This window comes from Ornithorhynchus anatinus, chromosome X5 (assembly GCF_004115215.2).
Source record: "Ornithorhynchus anatinus isolate Pmale09 chromosome X5, mOrnAna1.pri.v4, whole genome shotgun sequence".
In the NCBI taxonomy this organism is placed as follows: Eukaryota; Metazoa; Chordata; class Mammalia; order Monotremata; family Ornithorhynchidae; genus Ornithorhynchus; species Ornithorhynchus anatinus.
The window spans coordinates 1801440-1818332 of NC_041753.1; the positions used below are offsets into that span (position 1 = coordinate 1801440).

Below are 16893 nucleotides of genomic sequence, written 5' to 3' on the forward strand. Positions count from 1 at the left end.
CTGTGTCTGAACTGACAGTATTTTATTTACCCTACTGCTTGGTACAGTGCTTGACATGTAGTAAGCGCTTAAACACGCACAGTTATTATTATGATGGGTTGATTCAATCCAACTCTGCACACACGCCTAAAAACACATATCATTAAACTGTAAATTCCTTATGAGCTGGGATCATGTCCTCTACCTAAGGAGCAACCTGTCTTAGTGGAACGAGCATGGGCCTAAAGAGTCAGAGACCTGGGTTCTAATCCTGACTTTACCACTTTGTCTGCTGTGTGACCTTGGACAAGTCACTTAACTTGTCTGTGCCTCAGTTTCCCTCATCTGCAAAATGGGGATTCCATACCTGTTTTTCCTCCTATTTAGACTGGGAGGCCCATGTGAAACCTGTTGATCTTGTGTCTACCCCAAAGTTAGTGCAGTGTTTGGCATTTAGTAAGCGCTTAGAAAACAGCACAATTATTATTCTAGCTCTATTGTATCCTCTCAAGAGCTTAGTAAAATGCTCAGTAAATAAATTAATTAAGTGCCAGTACTATGCACTGGGGTGGGTGCAAACAAATCAGGTCAGACACGGTCCCTGTCCCAGTTGGGGCTCACACTCTTAATCCTCATTTTACAGATGAGGGAACTGAGCCACAGAGAAGTGAAGTGACTTTGCCCAAGGTCCCACATCAGACAGGTGGCAGAGCCAGGATTAGAACCCAGGACCTTCTGACTACCAGGCCTATGCTCTAGGCCATGCTGCTTCTCCACATAGTATGTGCTCAGCAAATACTATTTGTTGATTGATTTAACTTCAGCCGGATCCTGGTTAAGTTTTCAGAGCAGCCAACTAGGGGAAAATCTGTAAGTCTGATGGATTTAATCTCCAGCAAAAATAATTGGGGGTGTAAGCTCCCACACCACCACTGTTCATGAACAATCAGGTCTTCCTGCAGAAATCAACTAAATGGGAGACAACAGAGAAGATCCTCAAACTCATCGACAAGACAAAGATGGAGCAGTGGACTTCAATGAGTTCCTCGTCTTAATCTTCAATATCGTGAAAGCAGGGTACCTGCACATTCAACCACTGCTCTGTTCAGAGCGGGAGGAAGAAGATAGAGCTGCAGAGAGGGGGAGGGAACGGGGAATGGAAGGGGAGGAGAGCAGCAGATAAGTAACGATCACCAGAACCCCAGTTGAAGGTGAAAGTCAAAACGAGAGAAGGGAAATGGACGGAGTCATCTGAAGGGGTTGAAACTATCCAAAGAAGGAATGGGAGTCAAGGCACAAGGGACTACGGGGCTAGTCGTGTGAGAGATCAGAGCCCAAAGGATGATGAGCGGCGTCAAGTCAGCACTCAGAGCCGCGAACAAAAGGAAGATGACAAACAGGAAGCGAGAGCTCAAACTCAAACATCAAGTGATGATGGGAGACTCCAAGAAAGAAATCAGAGTCCCAGACCAAGGGATGATGTGAAACAACAGGTTAGAGCCGAGGGGCCTGAACCAAGTGATGATGGGAGAAACGAAGAAAGAGTTCCAGGCCCTGAAGCTCAGGATGATGGGAGAAATCAGGTGAGGGGCCAAAACCCAACATCAAGGGATGATGTGAGAAACCAAGAAGTTCAGAGTCCTGATTCAAACAATGATAGAATACACCAAGAGAGAACTCAGAGCCCTGAACAAAGGGATGATGGGAGAAGCCAAGTGAGTGCTCAGATCCTTACACTAAGAGAAGATGGGAGAAACCAAGAAAGAGCTCAGAGCCCTGAACTGAGGGATGAGGGGAGAAAACAAGAAAGAGTTAGGATCCCAACACCAAGAGATGATGCGAGTAGCCAAGAAAGTTCTCAGAACCCTGAACCAAGGGAAGATGAAAGACGCCAGGTGAGAGCCCAGAATCCTGAACTGAGAGAAGATGGGAGACGCCAGGTGAGAGTCCAGAGCCCTGAACCAAGGGAAGATGGGAGACTCCAGGTAAGCCCCCAGAATCCTGAACCAAGGAAGATGAAAGATACCAGGTGAGAGCCCAGAATCCTGAACCAAGGAAAGATGGGAGACACCAAGTGAGAGCCCAGAATCCTGAACCAAGGGAAGATGAAGGACGCCAGGTTGGGAGCCCAGAATCCTGAACCAAGGGAAGATGAAAGAAGCCAGGTGAGAGCCCAGAGCCCTGAACTAGAAGAGGATGGGAAACTCCAGGAGAGAACTCAGAGCCCTGAACCAAGGGAATATAGAAGACTCCAGGTGAGAGCCCAGAGCTCTGAACCAGAGAACGATGGGAGACTTAGGGAGAGAACTCAGAGGCCTGAGACAAGAGAAGAAAGGAGATATCAGGCGAGAGCCCAGAGCCCTGAACAAAGGAAAGATGAAAGAAGCCAGGTGAGAGCCAGAATACTGAACCAAGTGAAGATGGGGAGACGCCAGGTGAGAGCTCAGAGCCCTGAACTAGAGGAGGATGGGAGACTCCGGGGGAGAACTCAGAGGCCTGAAACAAGAGAAGAGAGGAGATATCAGGTGAGAACTCAGAGCCCTGAACCAAGGGAAGATGGAAGACACCAGCTGAAGAGTCCAGAATCCGGAACCAAGGGAAGATGAAAGAAGACAGGAGAGAGCCCAAATCCTGAACCAAGGGAAGATGGGAGACTCCGGGAGAGACCTCAGAGCCCTGAACTAGAGGAGAATGGGAGACTCTGGGAGAGAACTCAGAGGCCTGAAACAAGAGAAGAAAGGAGATATCGGGTGAGAACTCAGAGCCCTGAACTAGAGGAGAATGGGAGACTCTGGGAGAGAACTCAGAGGCCTGAAACAAGAGAAGAAAGGGAGATATCGGGTGAGAACTCAGAGCCCTGAACCAAGGGAAGATGGAAGACGCCAGATGAGAACCCAGAATCCCGAACTAAGGGAAGATGGGAGACGCCCAGGTGAGAGCTCAGAGCCCTGAACTAGAGGAGGATGGGAGACTCCGGGAGAGAACTCAGAGGCCTGAAACTAGAGAAGATAGGAGATATCAGGTGAGAACTCAGAGCCCTGAACCAAGGGAAGATGGAAGACGCCAGGTGAGAGTCCAGAATCTGGAACCAAGGGAAGATGAAAGAAGCCAGCTGAAGAGCCCAAAATCCTGAGCCAAGGGAAGATGGGAGACGCCAGGTGAGAGCCCAGAGCCCTGAACCAAGGAAGTTGGTAGACGCCAGGTGAGAGTCCAGAATCCCCGAACCAAGGGAAGATGGGAGACGCCAGGTGAGAGTCCAGAATCCGGAACCAAGGGAAGATGGGAGACGTCGGGTGAGAGCTCAGAGCCCTGAACCAAGGGAAGATGGTAGACGCCAGGTGAGAGTCCAGAATTCCGAACCCAGGGAAGATGGGAGACGCCAGGTGAGACCCGAGAGTCCTGAACGAATGGAAGATGGGAGAAACCACGTGAGAGCCCAGAATCGTCTACCAAGGGAAGATGTCAGACGCCAGATGAGAGGTGATCGCCAAGTCCCAACAGTTGTAGGGTCCACTGTACCTCAACTGCCACCTGTGCTTCCTCGTCCTCCCCCATCTTTGGGACGCAGGTACCCTTCCCCCTCTGAAGTCCCCCACCTCCCCAAGTGGCTTTGCTACTGCGCCCATTCCTGGCCCAACCTCAGAAATACCAGGCGCTGGGAAGAAGACCCCGATAGGGCTGATTTTGGTGGACGGGTCCTGGCCCCTCCTGGGATGGCGAGACTGGAGACGAGGGTCGCTGGAGGTGGGAGCGTGTGGACAACGCCGCCGGACCCTACGCCATCTGGGAGTGGAGATCTGCCCGTGGCCACCCGTGGCAGGAAAATCCCACCTGGGAGGACGAGTTCTAAATTGGCTCTGGACTCCTGATGGAATTCCGGCTAAGGTGGGGGGGGGTCCCACGGGCTGCAGGACGTGACTGTTCTGAGCTCCTGTCTTCCCCTGCTCTCAAAGGGCTGCATAATTGGGATGCTTTCTTCACTTCTTCTGTCACCCCTGGAGGGGTTTGGACTCTGCATAAGGAGACTCCCTAAACCGGGGGAGTCGTGATCTGTGCACCCCTGACCCTTTCCCCCGACCTATAAACCTCCTTCTTCCAGTTTTCTGCAAATGGGCAATAAATCATTAGCAAATCGATTCTTATGGTCCGTGTCCTCTCTGCGAAACCCCTTACACAACAAGATTGGGGTTTGTCTGTGGTCAGACAACTCCAGCCATCGGACTGAAAGCATCTCGGGGGGTAGGGTCCACATCACTTTCTCAAAGGTCAGAGTGAGACTTATTCTATTCTCAATCAATCAATCAATTAAGGGTATTACTTTAGCTCTCACTGGGAGTGAGCACACTGTATTAAGTGCCTTGGGAGAGAATAATTCAATAGAATTGGTAGACACATTCCCTGCCCACTATGAGCTCACATTCTCTGCCTGTTCTCCCACCCCCCTTCTACCTGCCACCGCTCCTTCCCTTCACAGTTCCACCTCAACCAAACCACCACATGTAGAGCCAAGTCCTATATAATAATAAAAGGAGTACTTAATTATTAAATTTTTAATAATTAAACAGGTTAGTGACTATAACTAGACAGGAGACCTCCTTGCCTCCTCTCTCTCACTACTCCAGTCCATACTTCACTCTGCTGCCCAGATCATTTTTGTACATAAACGTTCAGTCCATGTCTCCCCAATCCTCAAGAACTTCCAGGCATGACCCATTCACCCCTGCATCCAACATAAACTCCTCACTATTGGCTTTAAAGCCCTCAGCTCCATTGCCCCCTCCTACCTAACCTCTCAGCTCTCCTACTAAAACCCTGCCCACACACTTCACTCCTCTAATGTCAACCTACTCACTGTACCTCTATCTCATCTATCTCACCGTCAGCCTCTCGCCCACATCCTGCCTCTGGCCTGGAACACCCTCCCTCTTCATATCTGACTGCAAATTACTCTCCTCATCTTCAAAGCCCTGTTGAAGGCACTTCTCCTCCAAAAGATCTTTCCTGACTAAGCTCTCATTTCCTTTTCTCTCACTCCCTTTTGTGTCCATTCCTGCCCTTGGATTTTCTCCTTTATTCACCCCTCCCTCAGCCCACAGCACTTACGTATGTATGCATAATTTATTTATTTATAGTAGTGTATCTCTCCCGCTCTAGATCACTGCGGGCAGGAAATGCATTTACGAACTTTGTTATATTGTACTCTCCCAACGCTTAATGCAGTGCTCTGCACATAATTAAGTACTCAGTAAATATGATTGATTTATTGATTGATTGGTTTACTTGCCAAGCACTGGGATAGATACAAAATAAATCATTTGGGCACGGTCCCTGTCCCGCGCAGGGCTCAAAGCCTAAGAAGGAGGGAGAACAGGTATTTAATCCCCATTTACAGGTGAGGAAACTGAGGCCAGAGAAGTTGAATGACTTGCTCAAAGTCACCCAGCAAGGCAAGTGGCAGAACCAGCTTTAAGATTCAAATCTCCTGACTCTCTGTCCTCGCGCCCTTATCTCTAGGCAATGTTGTTTCTCTAATCAATCAGTAGTATTTATTGAGCGCTTTCTGTGTGTAGTGCTCTGTACTAAGGCACTTGGGAGGGTACAACAGAGCTGGTAGACACGTTCCCTGTCTACAGTGAATGTTCCGATTAGGTTTTTTGAGACCAATTCCAACTCCCAAACTGTGGAAACTCTGCCCCATCACCTACCACTTGAACTTATCCCTGTCAACCCACCCAATCTATGAATCAATGGCATTTATCGATCACCTTCTGGAGGCGCGAGCACTGTACTAAACGCTTGATGAAGAATGTGAGAATTTTACTGTGCAATGCCGTCATCTAAGCGGACCCTTCTTGGAAAGCCGCCGAAAACACCGCCTTTGTTCTTGGCAGGAGAAAATACCCCATCCCGTTCATTCATTCGATCGCATTTATTGAACGCTTACTGTGTGCAGAGAACTGTAGTAAGCTCTTGGGAGAGTACAATATAACAATAAATAGACACATCCTCTGTCCACAACGAGCTCACAGTCTTGAGGGGGAGACAGACATTAATATAAATATTTTACAGATATGGACATAAGTGCCGTGTGGCTGGGAAGGGAGAAATGAATAAAGGAAGCAAGTCAGGTCGACCCAGAAGGGAGTGGGAGAAGAGGAAAGGAGGGCTTAGTCAGGGAGGGCCTCTTGGAGGAGATGGGGCTTCAATACTCTTTGAAGCAGGGGAGAGTAATTGTCAGATTTGAGTGTGGCTCAGTGAAAGGGCACGGGCTTTGGAGTCAGGGCTCATGAGTTCGAATCCCAGCTCTGCCACTTGTCAGCTGTGTGACTGTGGGCAAGTCACTTAACTTCTCTGTGCCTCAGTTACCTCATCTGTAAAATGGGGATTAAGACTGTGAGCCCCACGTGGGACAACCTGATTCCCCTGTGTCTACCCAGCGCTTAGAACAGTGCTCTTCACATAGTAAGTGCTTAATAAATACCAACATTATTATTATTAATCCTCATCATCCATTATTTCAATCGTATTTATTAAGCGTTTACTGGATGCAGAGGACTGTACTACGCTCTTGGGAAAGTACAATACAACAATAAGCCAGCGACAATCTCTGCCTGCCCCACAATGAGCTCACATCATCACATCATCATCATCAGTAGTAATGTATTTATTGAGCACTTACTTTGTTTAGGTCACTGTACTAAACACTTGAGACCCACAATCCACAGAGTTGGTAGACACGATTCCTGCCCTCAACCTCAACGTTCTGTATATCACTGTGGGGCATGAAGCATCCCTTAAGGAGTTTACAGCTCTAACGGATGAGGCTGACAGACAGAGGTATCTCATAAGTAGTTGGGTGGGGGGGCGTGGAGAGAAGTGAAGAACTTGTGAAATCACATCTCCTCCAGGGAGTCTTCTCCAGAATGAATCAATCATATTTAGTGAGAGCTTAACGTGCGCAGAACACTGCACTAAGCGCTGCAGGCTTAGCGTTAAGAGGATTAATCCGGGAAGGCTTCCTGGAGGAGATGAACTTTCAGGAAGTCTTGAAGACAAGAGGGCAGGGGGGAAGGACAGAAAATAGAGGTTAATAAAATCTCCGTCCCTCCTTTTAAAGAAAACTTCGGATCATCTCCTCCGACCTCCTATATATTTATTATTGATGCCTGTTTACTTATTTTGATGTCTGTCTCCCCCTTCTAGACTGTAGGCCCGGTGTGGGCAGGGATTGCCTCTCTTTCTTGCTGAATTGTACTTTCCAAGCGCTCAATAAAATACGATTGAATGAGTGAAAGAGTGATGACTCCTTGGCGGTGCCATCAAGCGCCCCTAGTGGCGACCTCTCGGAAAACCGCGGTCCCTCTCACTCGAAAATTCGTTGTGGGGAATTTCCCCCCGGGACTGGGAAGTGGAAGGGTCGCCCGCCTTTCCCTTCCATACCCTGCCAATACTAATCTCCCAACCGGAACATCACTGGGAGGAAAGAGTGTGAGCGACCCGCTCCAGGCGGCTCCTTCCCCTTCCCCGGCTCATCTGGCCTCCCACTCCCCCTCCCAAAAGCCTCGTCTACACTGCCCCAGGACGCCCCCTCCCACGTTCCCCTCCCCTACCCCAAGACCCTTTGCCTACACTCCAGACTGCCCCCCCCCCTTCCTCCTTTCCCCCTCACTTTCCCACTCCCCTTTCTCCAGAAGCCTTGTCTATACCGCCCCAGGGTGCCGCTTCCCCCTGCCCCCAAGATACTTCGGCCTACACTGTCCAAACAGCCCCCACCCCTTTCCTTCCCTCCCCCCTCACTTTCCCACTCCCCCTTCCCCAAATAATAAAACTGTGGTATTTGTTGAGCTCTTACTCTGTGCCAGGCACTGTCCTGACAAATCGTGTTGGTCATAGTCCCTGTCTCTATTGCTGTATTGTACTTTCCAAGCACATAGTACAGTGCTCTGCGCACAGTAAGTGCTCAATAAATACAATTGAATGAATTGAATGAGGTAAGTGAGGCCCAGAGAAGTGAAGTGACTTGCCCAGAGTCAACACAGCAGACAAGTGGCGGAGCCGGGATTAAAACCCTACGACCTTCGGACTCCTAGGCTTGAGCTCTAGACACTGGCACCTGCTGCTCTCTTGCCTTGTCTACAACCACTCCAGGTTGCCCCCTCCTCCTTCTCCCCTCCCTCTACCCAAGATCCTTTGTCTACACTGCCCAGACTACCACCACCAACTTCCTCCTTTCCCCCTCACCTTCCCAGTCCTCCTTCCCCAAGGACACCCCATCCCTCCTTTCCTCTAATCCAAAGGCCTTCACCCCACCCACCTCTCCCTCCTCTCTTGCCCAGCTTCCTCTATCTTGAAGCCTTAAAGGCTGAGTCTACAGGTGAGTCACCTAACTGACAAGGCAGCCACAGGATCTAATTCCACTCATCTATGCCCCAGTCCTCTGCTCCCCTCACCCAGTTTTCCTCAGAACAAAGGGCCGAATTCAAACTCCAAAGTGTCCAGAAGCACCGCCATGTTTTATTATTATTATTATTGCTAATAATAATAATAATAATGGTATTTCTTAAGAGCTTACTATGTGTCAAGTCCTGATCTAACCATTGGGGTAGATTTCAAGCCAATCGGTTTGGACACAGTCCCTGTCCCACATTGGGCTCACAGTCTTAATCTCCATTTTACAGATGAGGAAACTGTGGCCCTAGAGAAGTGAAGTGACTTGCCTAAGGTCACACAGCAGACATGTGGCAGAGCCAGAATTAGAACCCAGGCCCTTCTGACTTCCAAGCCCGTTATCTCTCCACTAGGCCATGCTCCTTCACAGTTTTGCGGCTTCATTTCTGTCTGTCAGCCTCCCCACCCTAGATTAGAAACTCCTTGAGAGCCAGATGCTGTCTTCAGCCTCTACTGTGCTCTCCCAAGTGCCCAGCACAGTACTCTACATTCAGCAGGTGCCCAATACAGCATACTACACACAATAGGCATTTAGGCAGAGAAGCGGCATGGCTCAGTGGAAAGAGCCCGGGCTTGGGAGTCAGAGGTCATGGGTTTGAACCCCAGCTCTGCCACTTGTCAGCTGTGTGACTGTGGGCAAGTCACTTCACTTCTCTGCGCCTCAGTTACCTCTTCTGGAAAATGGGGATTAAGACTGTGAGCCTCACGTGGGACAACCTGATTAGCCGTGTATTATCCCAGCACTTAGAACAGTGCTCTGCACATAGTAAACACTTAACAAATACAAACATTATTATTATTATAGGGACTCTGTCTAACCCGATTTATCTGTATCCATCCCAGCAGTTAGTACAGGGCAGCATGGCTGGTACTAGAGTAACAACAGAGGCAGCATGGCCTCGTGGCAAGAGCATAGGCTTGGGAGTCAGAAGATGTGGGTTCTAATCCAGCTCTACCATTTGCCTGTTGCGTGACCTTGGGCAAGTCACTTAACTTCTCTGTGCCTCAGTTACCTCAACTGTAAAATGGGGATTAATACTGTAAGGCCCACGTGGGACAACCTGATTACCTTACATCAACCCCAATGCTTAGAACAGTGCTTAGCATATAGTAAGAACTTAAGAAATACCCACAAGATATTATTTTTATTACTCCAGTATCTGGCACATAGTAAGTGCTTAACAATACCACAATTATTACAGTTATTAAAGGAGAGAGAGCAGAGATCATTTTAGCTGTGAGCCAGTCGCTGGGCAGGGATTGTCTCTATCTGTTGCCGAATTGTACATTCCAGGCACTCAGTACTGTGCTCTGCACATAGTAAGCACTCAATAAATACAACTGAATGGATATTCCCTTTACATATTAGGAAACTGAGGTCCAGAGAGGCTAAGTGACTTGGAAGCGGGCTGACCTAACACATGCCTCAGTTGACTCTCTGGCATCCTGGGAGCTGCTGGAAAGTGTAGTCTGATACCCTGCATTGAGGGAGGGTCACAAAGTGCTCCCCTCATCATTCCACCCTACTTCCCAGCTCTCCACCCTGAAATGCCCGGGGCCACCACACCCCTCAGGGTCTGGGATGGGAATTTGCCCTGCCTCCAGACCCGTGGAAATAGCCGCTACGCTCTGTTGAAAGAAATACAGGTTATACCAGTTTCTGTGTTGATTTTTGACTTCTCCTCTATGGCAGAATGGGGGCGGGGGTAGGAGGGGGAAGAAAGGAGGAAATCCTGGGCAGGGTGGAGACATCCAGAGATTGGGGGCTCTGTCAAGGTCTTCTGGGGGCAACAGTGAGGATGACCCTGGATGGTGGGCGAGGGTGGGCCTGATGGGGAGGGTCTTTTCAGGGGTAAGAACAACTATTGTCTTGAAAAGGCCAGGTGGTCGGATCCAGGAATAGCATGACTCACCAAGGAATGACAGCATTAAATGCAGAAAGCCACAAAGGCAGTCATAGTGGCAAGGAGGGAGGGAAGAGAAAGGGAAAGACATTGGGATGCCAGGTGGATTCCAGACCATATTTGGGAACGCATAGAAGGACTGGGAATTTCAGGAACTCCTGGATCCCCAAGGATAATATTCCTAGAGATGGAATTCCTTGGGAAAAGGGGGCAGGCCCTCAATGCTATCTCTAGGAAAGTTAAGGAATTTTCCAAAAAATCCAGGAAATCATTTTTTAACCAAGGGCTGCCAGATGAAGGGCCATCCAGTCCATCTGTTAGAATTACCCTTTAATTTATTACTTTATGTTATTTAAAAACACTATTCTGTGCCAAGCAGAGTGCTTAGCACTGGGATAGATAAAGGATAATCACATTAGACCCAGTCCCCATCCACATGGGGACTGAGAGGAAGGAAGAACAGGGATTGAAACCCCATTTTAACAAGGGAGGAAACAGGCCAGAGAATTTGAGTGACTTGCTCAAAGTCACACAGCAGATCCAGGATAGAGCTGGATTAGAACAAGGGTTTTCCTGATTCCTAGCCCGGTGCCGCTAAGCCATGTGGACTTCTCCTCCTTCCCTGCCCACTTCCTCAGAGGTCAGTGGAGAGGTGTATAAAGCCAGGAAAGAAGTAGGGGACTTAGAAGATGCCAGGCCTCTGGTTTCTTTTGTGGTGGGAGTTAGGGGCCTAATGAGGAGGGAAGAAAGAGAAGTTTGGGGGCTGGGGGAGGGTCTTTCAGGGGTAGGAACAACTATTGGAGGGGTGCACAGAAGAAGAGGAATGAGACCAGGGTCTGAATGGTTGGGACAAAGAAATCCAGTTGGCATAGTAGCGAGAAGGAAGGGGTTAGATCCAAGAAGGTCTAACCCAGAGGTAAAGAGGATTAGAAGTGGGACACAGCCCAGGGCAGAGAACTGTTCCTTTCCTTGGAGATCTTTAATACAAATGAACAGATCTCCTGTCTGCCCCCTCCCTCCCTCCAGCCATTAGTGCCTCAACTGCCTGGAGGAAGGGAGGGAAAAGGGAAGGTGGCAGGGAAAAAGGGAAGGAAGGAGGGAAGGAGGAAAAGATAGACGAATGGAGGGAGGGAGGAAGAAAGGGAGAGGAGGGAGGGAAGGACAAGGGGAGGAAGAGAGGGATGAAGGGAAAGAGGAAGAGAGGGAGAGTGGGAGAGAGGCAGGGAAAGAGGAGGAAGAAAGAAAGGGAGGGAGTCAGGGTGGGAGGGAGGGAGGAAAGGAGGAAGAGATGGATGAATGGAGGGAGGAAGAGAGAGAGAAGGAGGAAGGAAAGAAGGAGGAGGAATAGAGGGATGGAAGGAAAGAGGGAGAGAGGAAGGAAGAGAGGGAGGAAGGGAGGAAAGAAGAAGAGAGGGACGAAGAAAGGGATGGAAGAAGGAAAGGAAGAAGGAAGAGAGGAAGAGAGGGAGAAAGAGGTGGGGGAGAAAGGGAGGAGAAAAGAAGGAAGGAGCAGCCTGAGCCAACACAAACTGGGCATCCGTGAATCCCAACAAGCACCCCCTCCACCCCCTCCAGTCACAAATTTCATTCTGCATAAGTGTGTGCACACTGAGGTGTGTGATAGGGGGAATGTAGGTATGGGGGAGTGGGGAGATATGTACAGGAGAATGATGTGTGATGATGGAACATTTATGTGTGATCCCCTGTCTATGTTCCTGCAAAGGTCCAAGCAGAGTGTGTCTCCCTTGGGGCGTGTCTTACTGAAAGGTATGTGTGCATGTTTATGCTGTGTGATAAGAATAGTTGTATTTGTTAAGTGCTAAGTGACAGGCACTATGCTAAGCAATGTGGGGAAAATACAAGCAAATAGGGTTGGACACAGTCCCTGTCCCACTTGGGGCTCACCAATCTTTAGCCTCATTTTACAGATGAAGTCACTGAGGTCCAGAGAAGTTAAAGTGACTTTGCCCAAGGTCACACAGTGGACAAGTGGCAGAGCCAAGATTAGAAACCAGGTCCTTCTGATTACCAGACCAGTGCTCCATCCAGTAGACCACACTGCTTCTCAGTGTTTATGCAAGTGTATGTCTGTATGTGAATGGTCTGTATGTGACTGTTCTGTATATGTTTCAGTGTGAATGTGTTTTGGGGAGTGTATCTGAGTAAGCGGTTAGTTCTGTGTGTCTGTGGCTAGGAGTGTGAGAGTGTTATATGTGTGTCTATGGCTGGGAGTGTGTGTGTATCTGTTTGGGAGTGTGTATGTGTGTGTGTGTCTGAGCGTGTGAAAGTGTTAATTGTGTGTCTTTGTCTGGGAGTGTGTGTTTATGTTCGTATGTGTTTGGGAGTGCGTATGTATGTGTGTGCTTGGGAGTGTGTGTGTTTGTTATGTGTGTCTGTGTGTGTCTGGGAGTGTGTTTCTGTTACGTGTGTGCCTGTGTTTGGGAGTTTGTGTGTCTCTGTGTGTGTCAGAGTGTGTGAGGTCCTATGTTTGGGATTGTGTGTGTGCCTTTATTGTGTATATCTGGGAGTTATATGTGTCTGTGTGTGTCTGGGATGTGGAGTGACATGGATGTGTCTGGGAGTGTGTATGTCTGATATGTGTGTGTCTGTGCTTGGGAGTACGTGCGTGTGTCTGGGAGTGTGTATGTCTGATATGTGTGTGTCTGTGCTTGGGAGTATGTGCGTGTGTCTGGAAGTGTGTGTGTCTGTTATGTGTGTATCTGTGTGTGTCTGGGAATGTGGTTCTGTTATGTTTCTGTGTTTGGGAGTGTGTGTGAGTGTGTGTGTGTGTCTGGAGTTTTGAGGCAAGACAAGGGGCGGCCTAGACTGGGAGTCCCTACGTGCCCAGTCAGGCCCAGCTGCGGCGGGGCAGGGGAGAGGAAAGGGTGACTCATCCCAGAGACTCGCAGGGCGGTGGTTTTGGGAGGGGGAGAGAGATGGGGGCGGAGAGGCGGTCACCATCTGGACTGGGCTGGGTTGGGGCAGGGCCCAACTCAGAACTCCGCTCGCCCCGCTCTCTACAGGACCTGCACCGCTGCTCCTCTGCCCTGCCCAGCCCTCCGCCATGGTGAGTGCCAACTCCCGACTTCCCCGGCCCCTTCCCCGACCCCCCCTCTCCTTCTTCCCCCCTTCCCTCCCACTGCCCACCTCCCTGCCAGCCCTCCCAGACCGTCCCAAGCCCAGCTAAGATGAGGCCTGGAAGGCCTCTTCCAGGTCTCTAAAGTTGCTGCTGGGAAACGTGAACGAGGAGGGGAAGTGGGGAGGAAGAAGGGGAGGAGTTAATGAGGGATCTTAAAAAAAAAACCCAATGTTGGTGGGGAGGGTGGGAGACTTGGCCTGCTTGGGGGCGAGGAAGGGGGTTTTTAAAGGGAAGAAAGACCAGTGGCAGGGGGATTCCCTTCCTCTGGAGTCATGGGAAATAGAGGGGAGGCAATGCCAGGGAAATGCCTTTAAATGCTTCAACTCCCCCCAGTCGCCCCCTCACCCCGTTTTCCTGCTCTCTTCTCCAGTCTGGAGACTCCCCTCCCCCTCCCCAAGGCTCGCCCTCTGACCCACCTCCGAAATCTTCCCACTCCCAGCTCCTGTCCCTCTCTAGAGGGGCGGGGTGGAACGGGAAGAGGGTGACGGCTGGGAAGGGGCAGATCGTGAAGGCGCTATGTCCCGGAGACTCTGGTAACGGTCAGGAATACGCTTGAGGGGAACAATCAGGAATTGCAGGCTGTTCTTCCCACCTAGCTGGATTACAGTTCCTGTCCTGTTCCTCACCCACACACACTCACAAATACACACACACAATGCCTCTCCCTTGGGGTGTAGAAATAGGGAGCCTCCCCAGGAAGTGTCCAGAGGGAGGAACTGAGGAAGGAAGGAGATTTTAGAGTTGGGCCCGAAGGCCCTATTATGAGCCCCATATAATAATAATTATTATTATGGTATTTGTGAAGTGCTTACTATGTACCAGGGCACTGAACTAAGCACTGGGGCAGATACAAGCAAATCAGTTTGGTCATAGTCCCTTTCCCACATGGGGCTCATGGTCTCGATCCCCATTTTACAGATGAAGTAACTGAGGCTCAGAGAATAATGATAATAATGGTATTTGTTAAGCACTTACTGTGTGCCAGGCACTGTACTAAGCACTGAGGTGGATACAAATGAATCAGTTGGACCCAGTCCCTGTCCCACATGGGGCTCACAGTCTCGATCCCCATTTTAGAGATGAGGTAACTGAGGCCCAGAGAAGTGAAGTAAGTTGGCCAAGGTCACAGAGCAGTCAAGTAGCGGAGCCGGGAGAAGAATCCATGACCTTCTGACTCCCAGCCCCGTGTTCTATCCACTGCGCCATGCTGCTTCTACTCATAACTGGATCATCCTCGCACATGCTCGGCCCCACAACCGGTCTATCTCTGCAGGAGCTCAGAGTGCCCGACTGGATATGGTTGTCCCTGGGAGATTCTGCAGGGGGCAGAAAAAGGGTTTTCCTGAGGGGGAGGGGCAGGGAGAGTGATTTTCCCCCCCGTGCTTTTCCTGGATCTCCCCTGTTCCTCACCTCCATCCGTTCCCTCTCTCCATCCAGGCCAAGGTGATCCTCAACCCCACAGAAACAGAACGCTGTATCGAGTCCCTGATCGCCGTCTTCCAGCGCTATGCTGGCCAGGAGGGAAATAACTGCACCCTGTCCAAGACTGAGTTCCTCAAATTCATGAACACGGAACTGGCTGCTTTCTCTAAGGTCAGAGGGGTGGCTTTTGATAATGATGATATTTGTTAAGCACTTACTTTGTGCCAGACACTGTACTAAGTGCTGAGGCGCCGTACAGTTATCCGATCCAACGATCAACCAATCGTGTTGATTGAGCGCTTACTAGTTCTAACCTGATTTGCTTGTATCCCCCCCCCCCCCGGTGTTTAGTGCAGTGCCTGGCACAAAGTAAGGATTTAACAAATTCCACAATTATTAAATACCACAGTTGGGTGCAGAGCACTGTACTTAAACGCTTGCGCGAGTACACTATAACCGAGTTGGTAGACTCTTTCTCTGCCCACAAAGAGTTGACTGTGCAGGTCGTAACAGGAAATCAGAGAGGTAAGGTAGGAGGGGACAAGGTGATTGAATTGTTTAAAGCCTATATCACCTATAGAATGCAGAGTGCTGTACTGAGCATTTGGGAGAGTACCGAAGAGAAGTAAACATATTCCCTGCCTTCAGGGAATTTATAATCTAGCAACAGAGGCAGTCTCTAAAATGAATTACAGATAGGAGGATGTGTAATAACATATAGTTCATTCATTCATTCAATTGTATTTATTGAGCACTTGGGAAAGTTCAGTCTCTATCAATCAGTGGTATTTATTGAGTGCTAACTATATGCAGAAGACTGTACTATATAGCCTCCTGCTTGATTGTAAGCTCCTTGAGGTCAAGGATTGTGTCTACATACTTTATTGTTTCCTCTCATATAATAATTATAACTGTGGCATTTGTTAAGCAATTATTGTGTGCCAAGCACTGGGGCAGATACAAGTTAATCAGGTCAGACACAGTCTTTATCCCACAGTCTAAATTGGAGGAAGGAATCCTCATTTTACAGTTGAGAAAACTGAGACACAGAGAAGTTGAGTGACTTACCCAAGATCACACAGGCCAATGGCAGAGTTGGGATTAGAACCCAGGTCCTCTGACTTCCAGGGACTGCTCTTTCCACTAAGCCATACTATTTCTACAGTGCTTAGTACAGAGCTCTGCGGAGAGTAAATCCTCAATAATACTATTGGTCAACTGATAAATAAGAAAAGAGGAAGGGGAAAAAGAGAGCATGTGATTGGTGATGCCGTTCATGATATCACCAAGGGGGTGGAGTGGAGGACTCAGCCTCGATGGGGGGGCCGGGGTTCGGGTGGCTCCATGACTGCCTGATGTCCTCTTCACCCCTAGAACCAGAAGGACCCAGGCGTCCTGGACCGGATGATGAAGAAACTGGACCTCAACTGTGACGGTCAGTTAGACTTCCAGGAGTTCCTGAATCTGATTGGGGGGCTGGCCCAGGCCTGCCACACCTCCTTCACGGCCGCACCTCCCACCGCCCACCACCAGCACAAGAAGATCTGAGCGAGCCCCCTACCCTCCTCCCCAACAGCAGAGCCAGCGACGCCCCCAGAGTCCCCATCCATGCCACACTGAAGCCCCCTCCTCTGCCCTATAGCAGATTGACACCCCCAGATATTACCTCCATTCCACATTGACACGCCCCCTTCTGCCCTATACCAGGGTCCATGACACCCCCAGACCTCCCCCCATTCCACACTGAAGCCTCCTCTTCTTTTCTACAGCAGAGTCCATGACAACCCCAGACACACCCATTCCACACTGAAGCCCCCTCCTCTGCCACCTCCCCTGTTCCCAGAGACCCCCACACACGTGACCCCCACCCATTCTACACTGGCACTCACTGAGCCAGGAGCGGCCCAGCCCTGGGACATGCCTACCCCTGTCTCCCCACCCTCCACCCCTCACTTTATAGAAATAAATCAAAATGGTAGAAACAGTCCACCAGACAATCAT

General features: G+C 49.7%; 1 protein-coding gene across 1 annotated transcript; it reads left to right on the plus strand.

The window, feature by feature from the left end:
* Positions 1–13281: 13281 nt before the first annotated feature.
* S100A11 (S100 calcium binding protein A11) lies at positions 13282–16879 on the plus strand. Its single transcript, XM_029055606.2, has 3 exons — positions 13282–13398; positions 14908–15063; positions 16267–16879. Exons 1-3 carry the CDS (start codon positions 13396–13398, stop codon positions 16438–16440), a joined length of 333 nt encoding a protein of 110 aa, XP_028911439.1. The 5' UTR covers positions 13282–13395; the 3' UTR covers positions 16441–16879.
* The last annotated feature ends 14 nt before the right edge of the window (positions 16880–16893 follow it).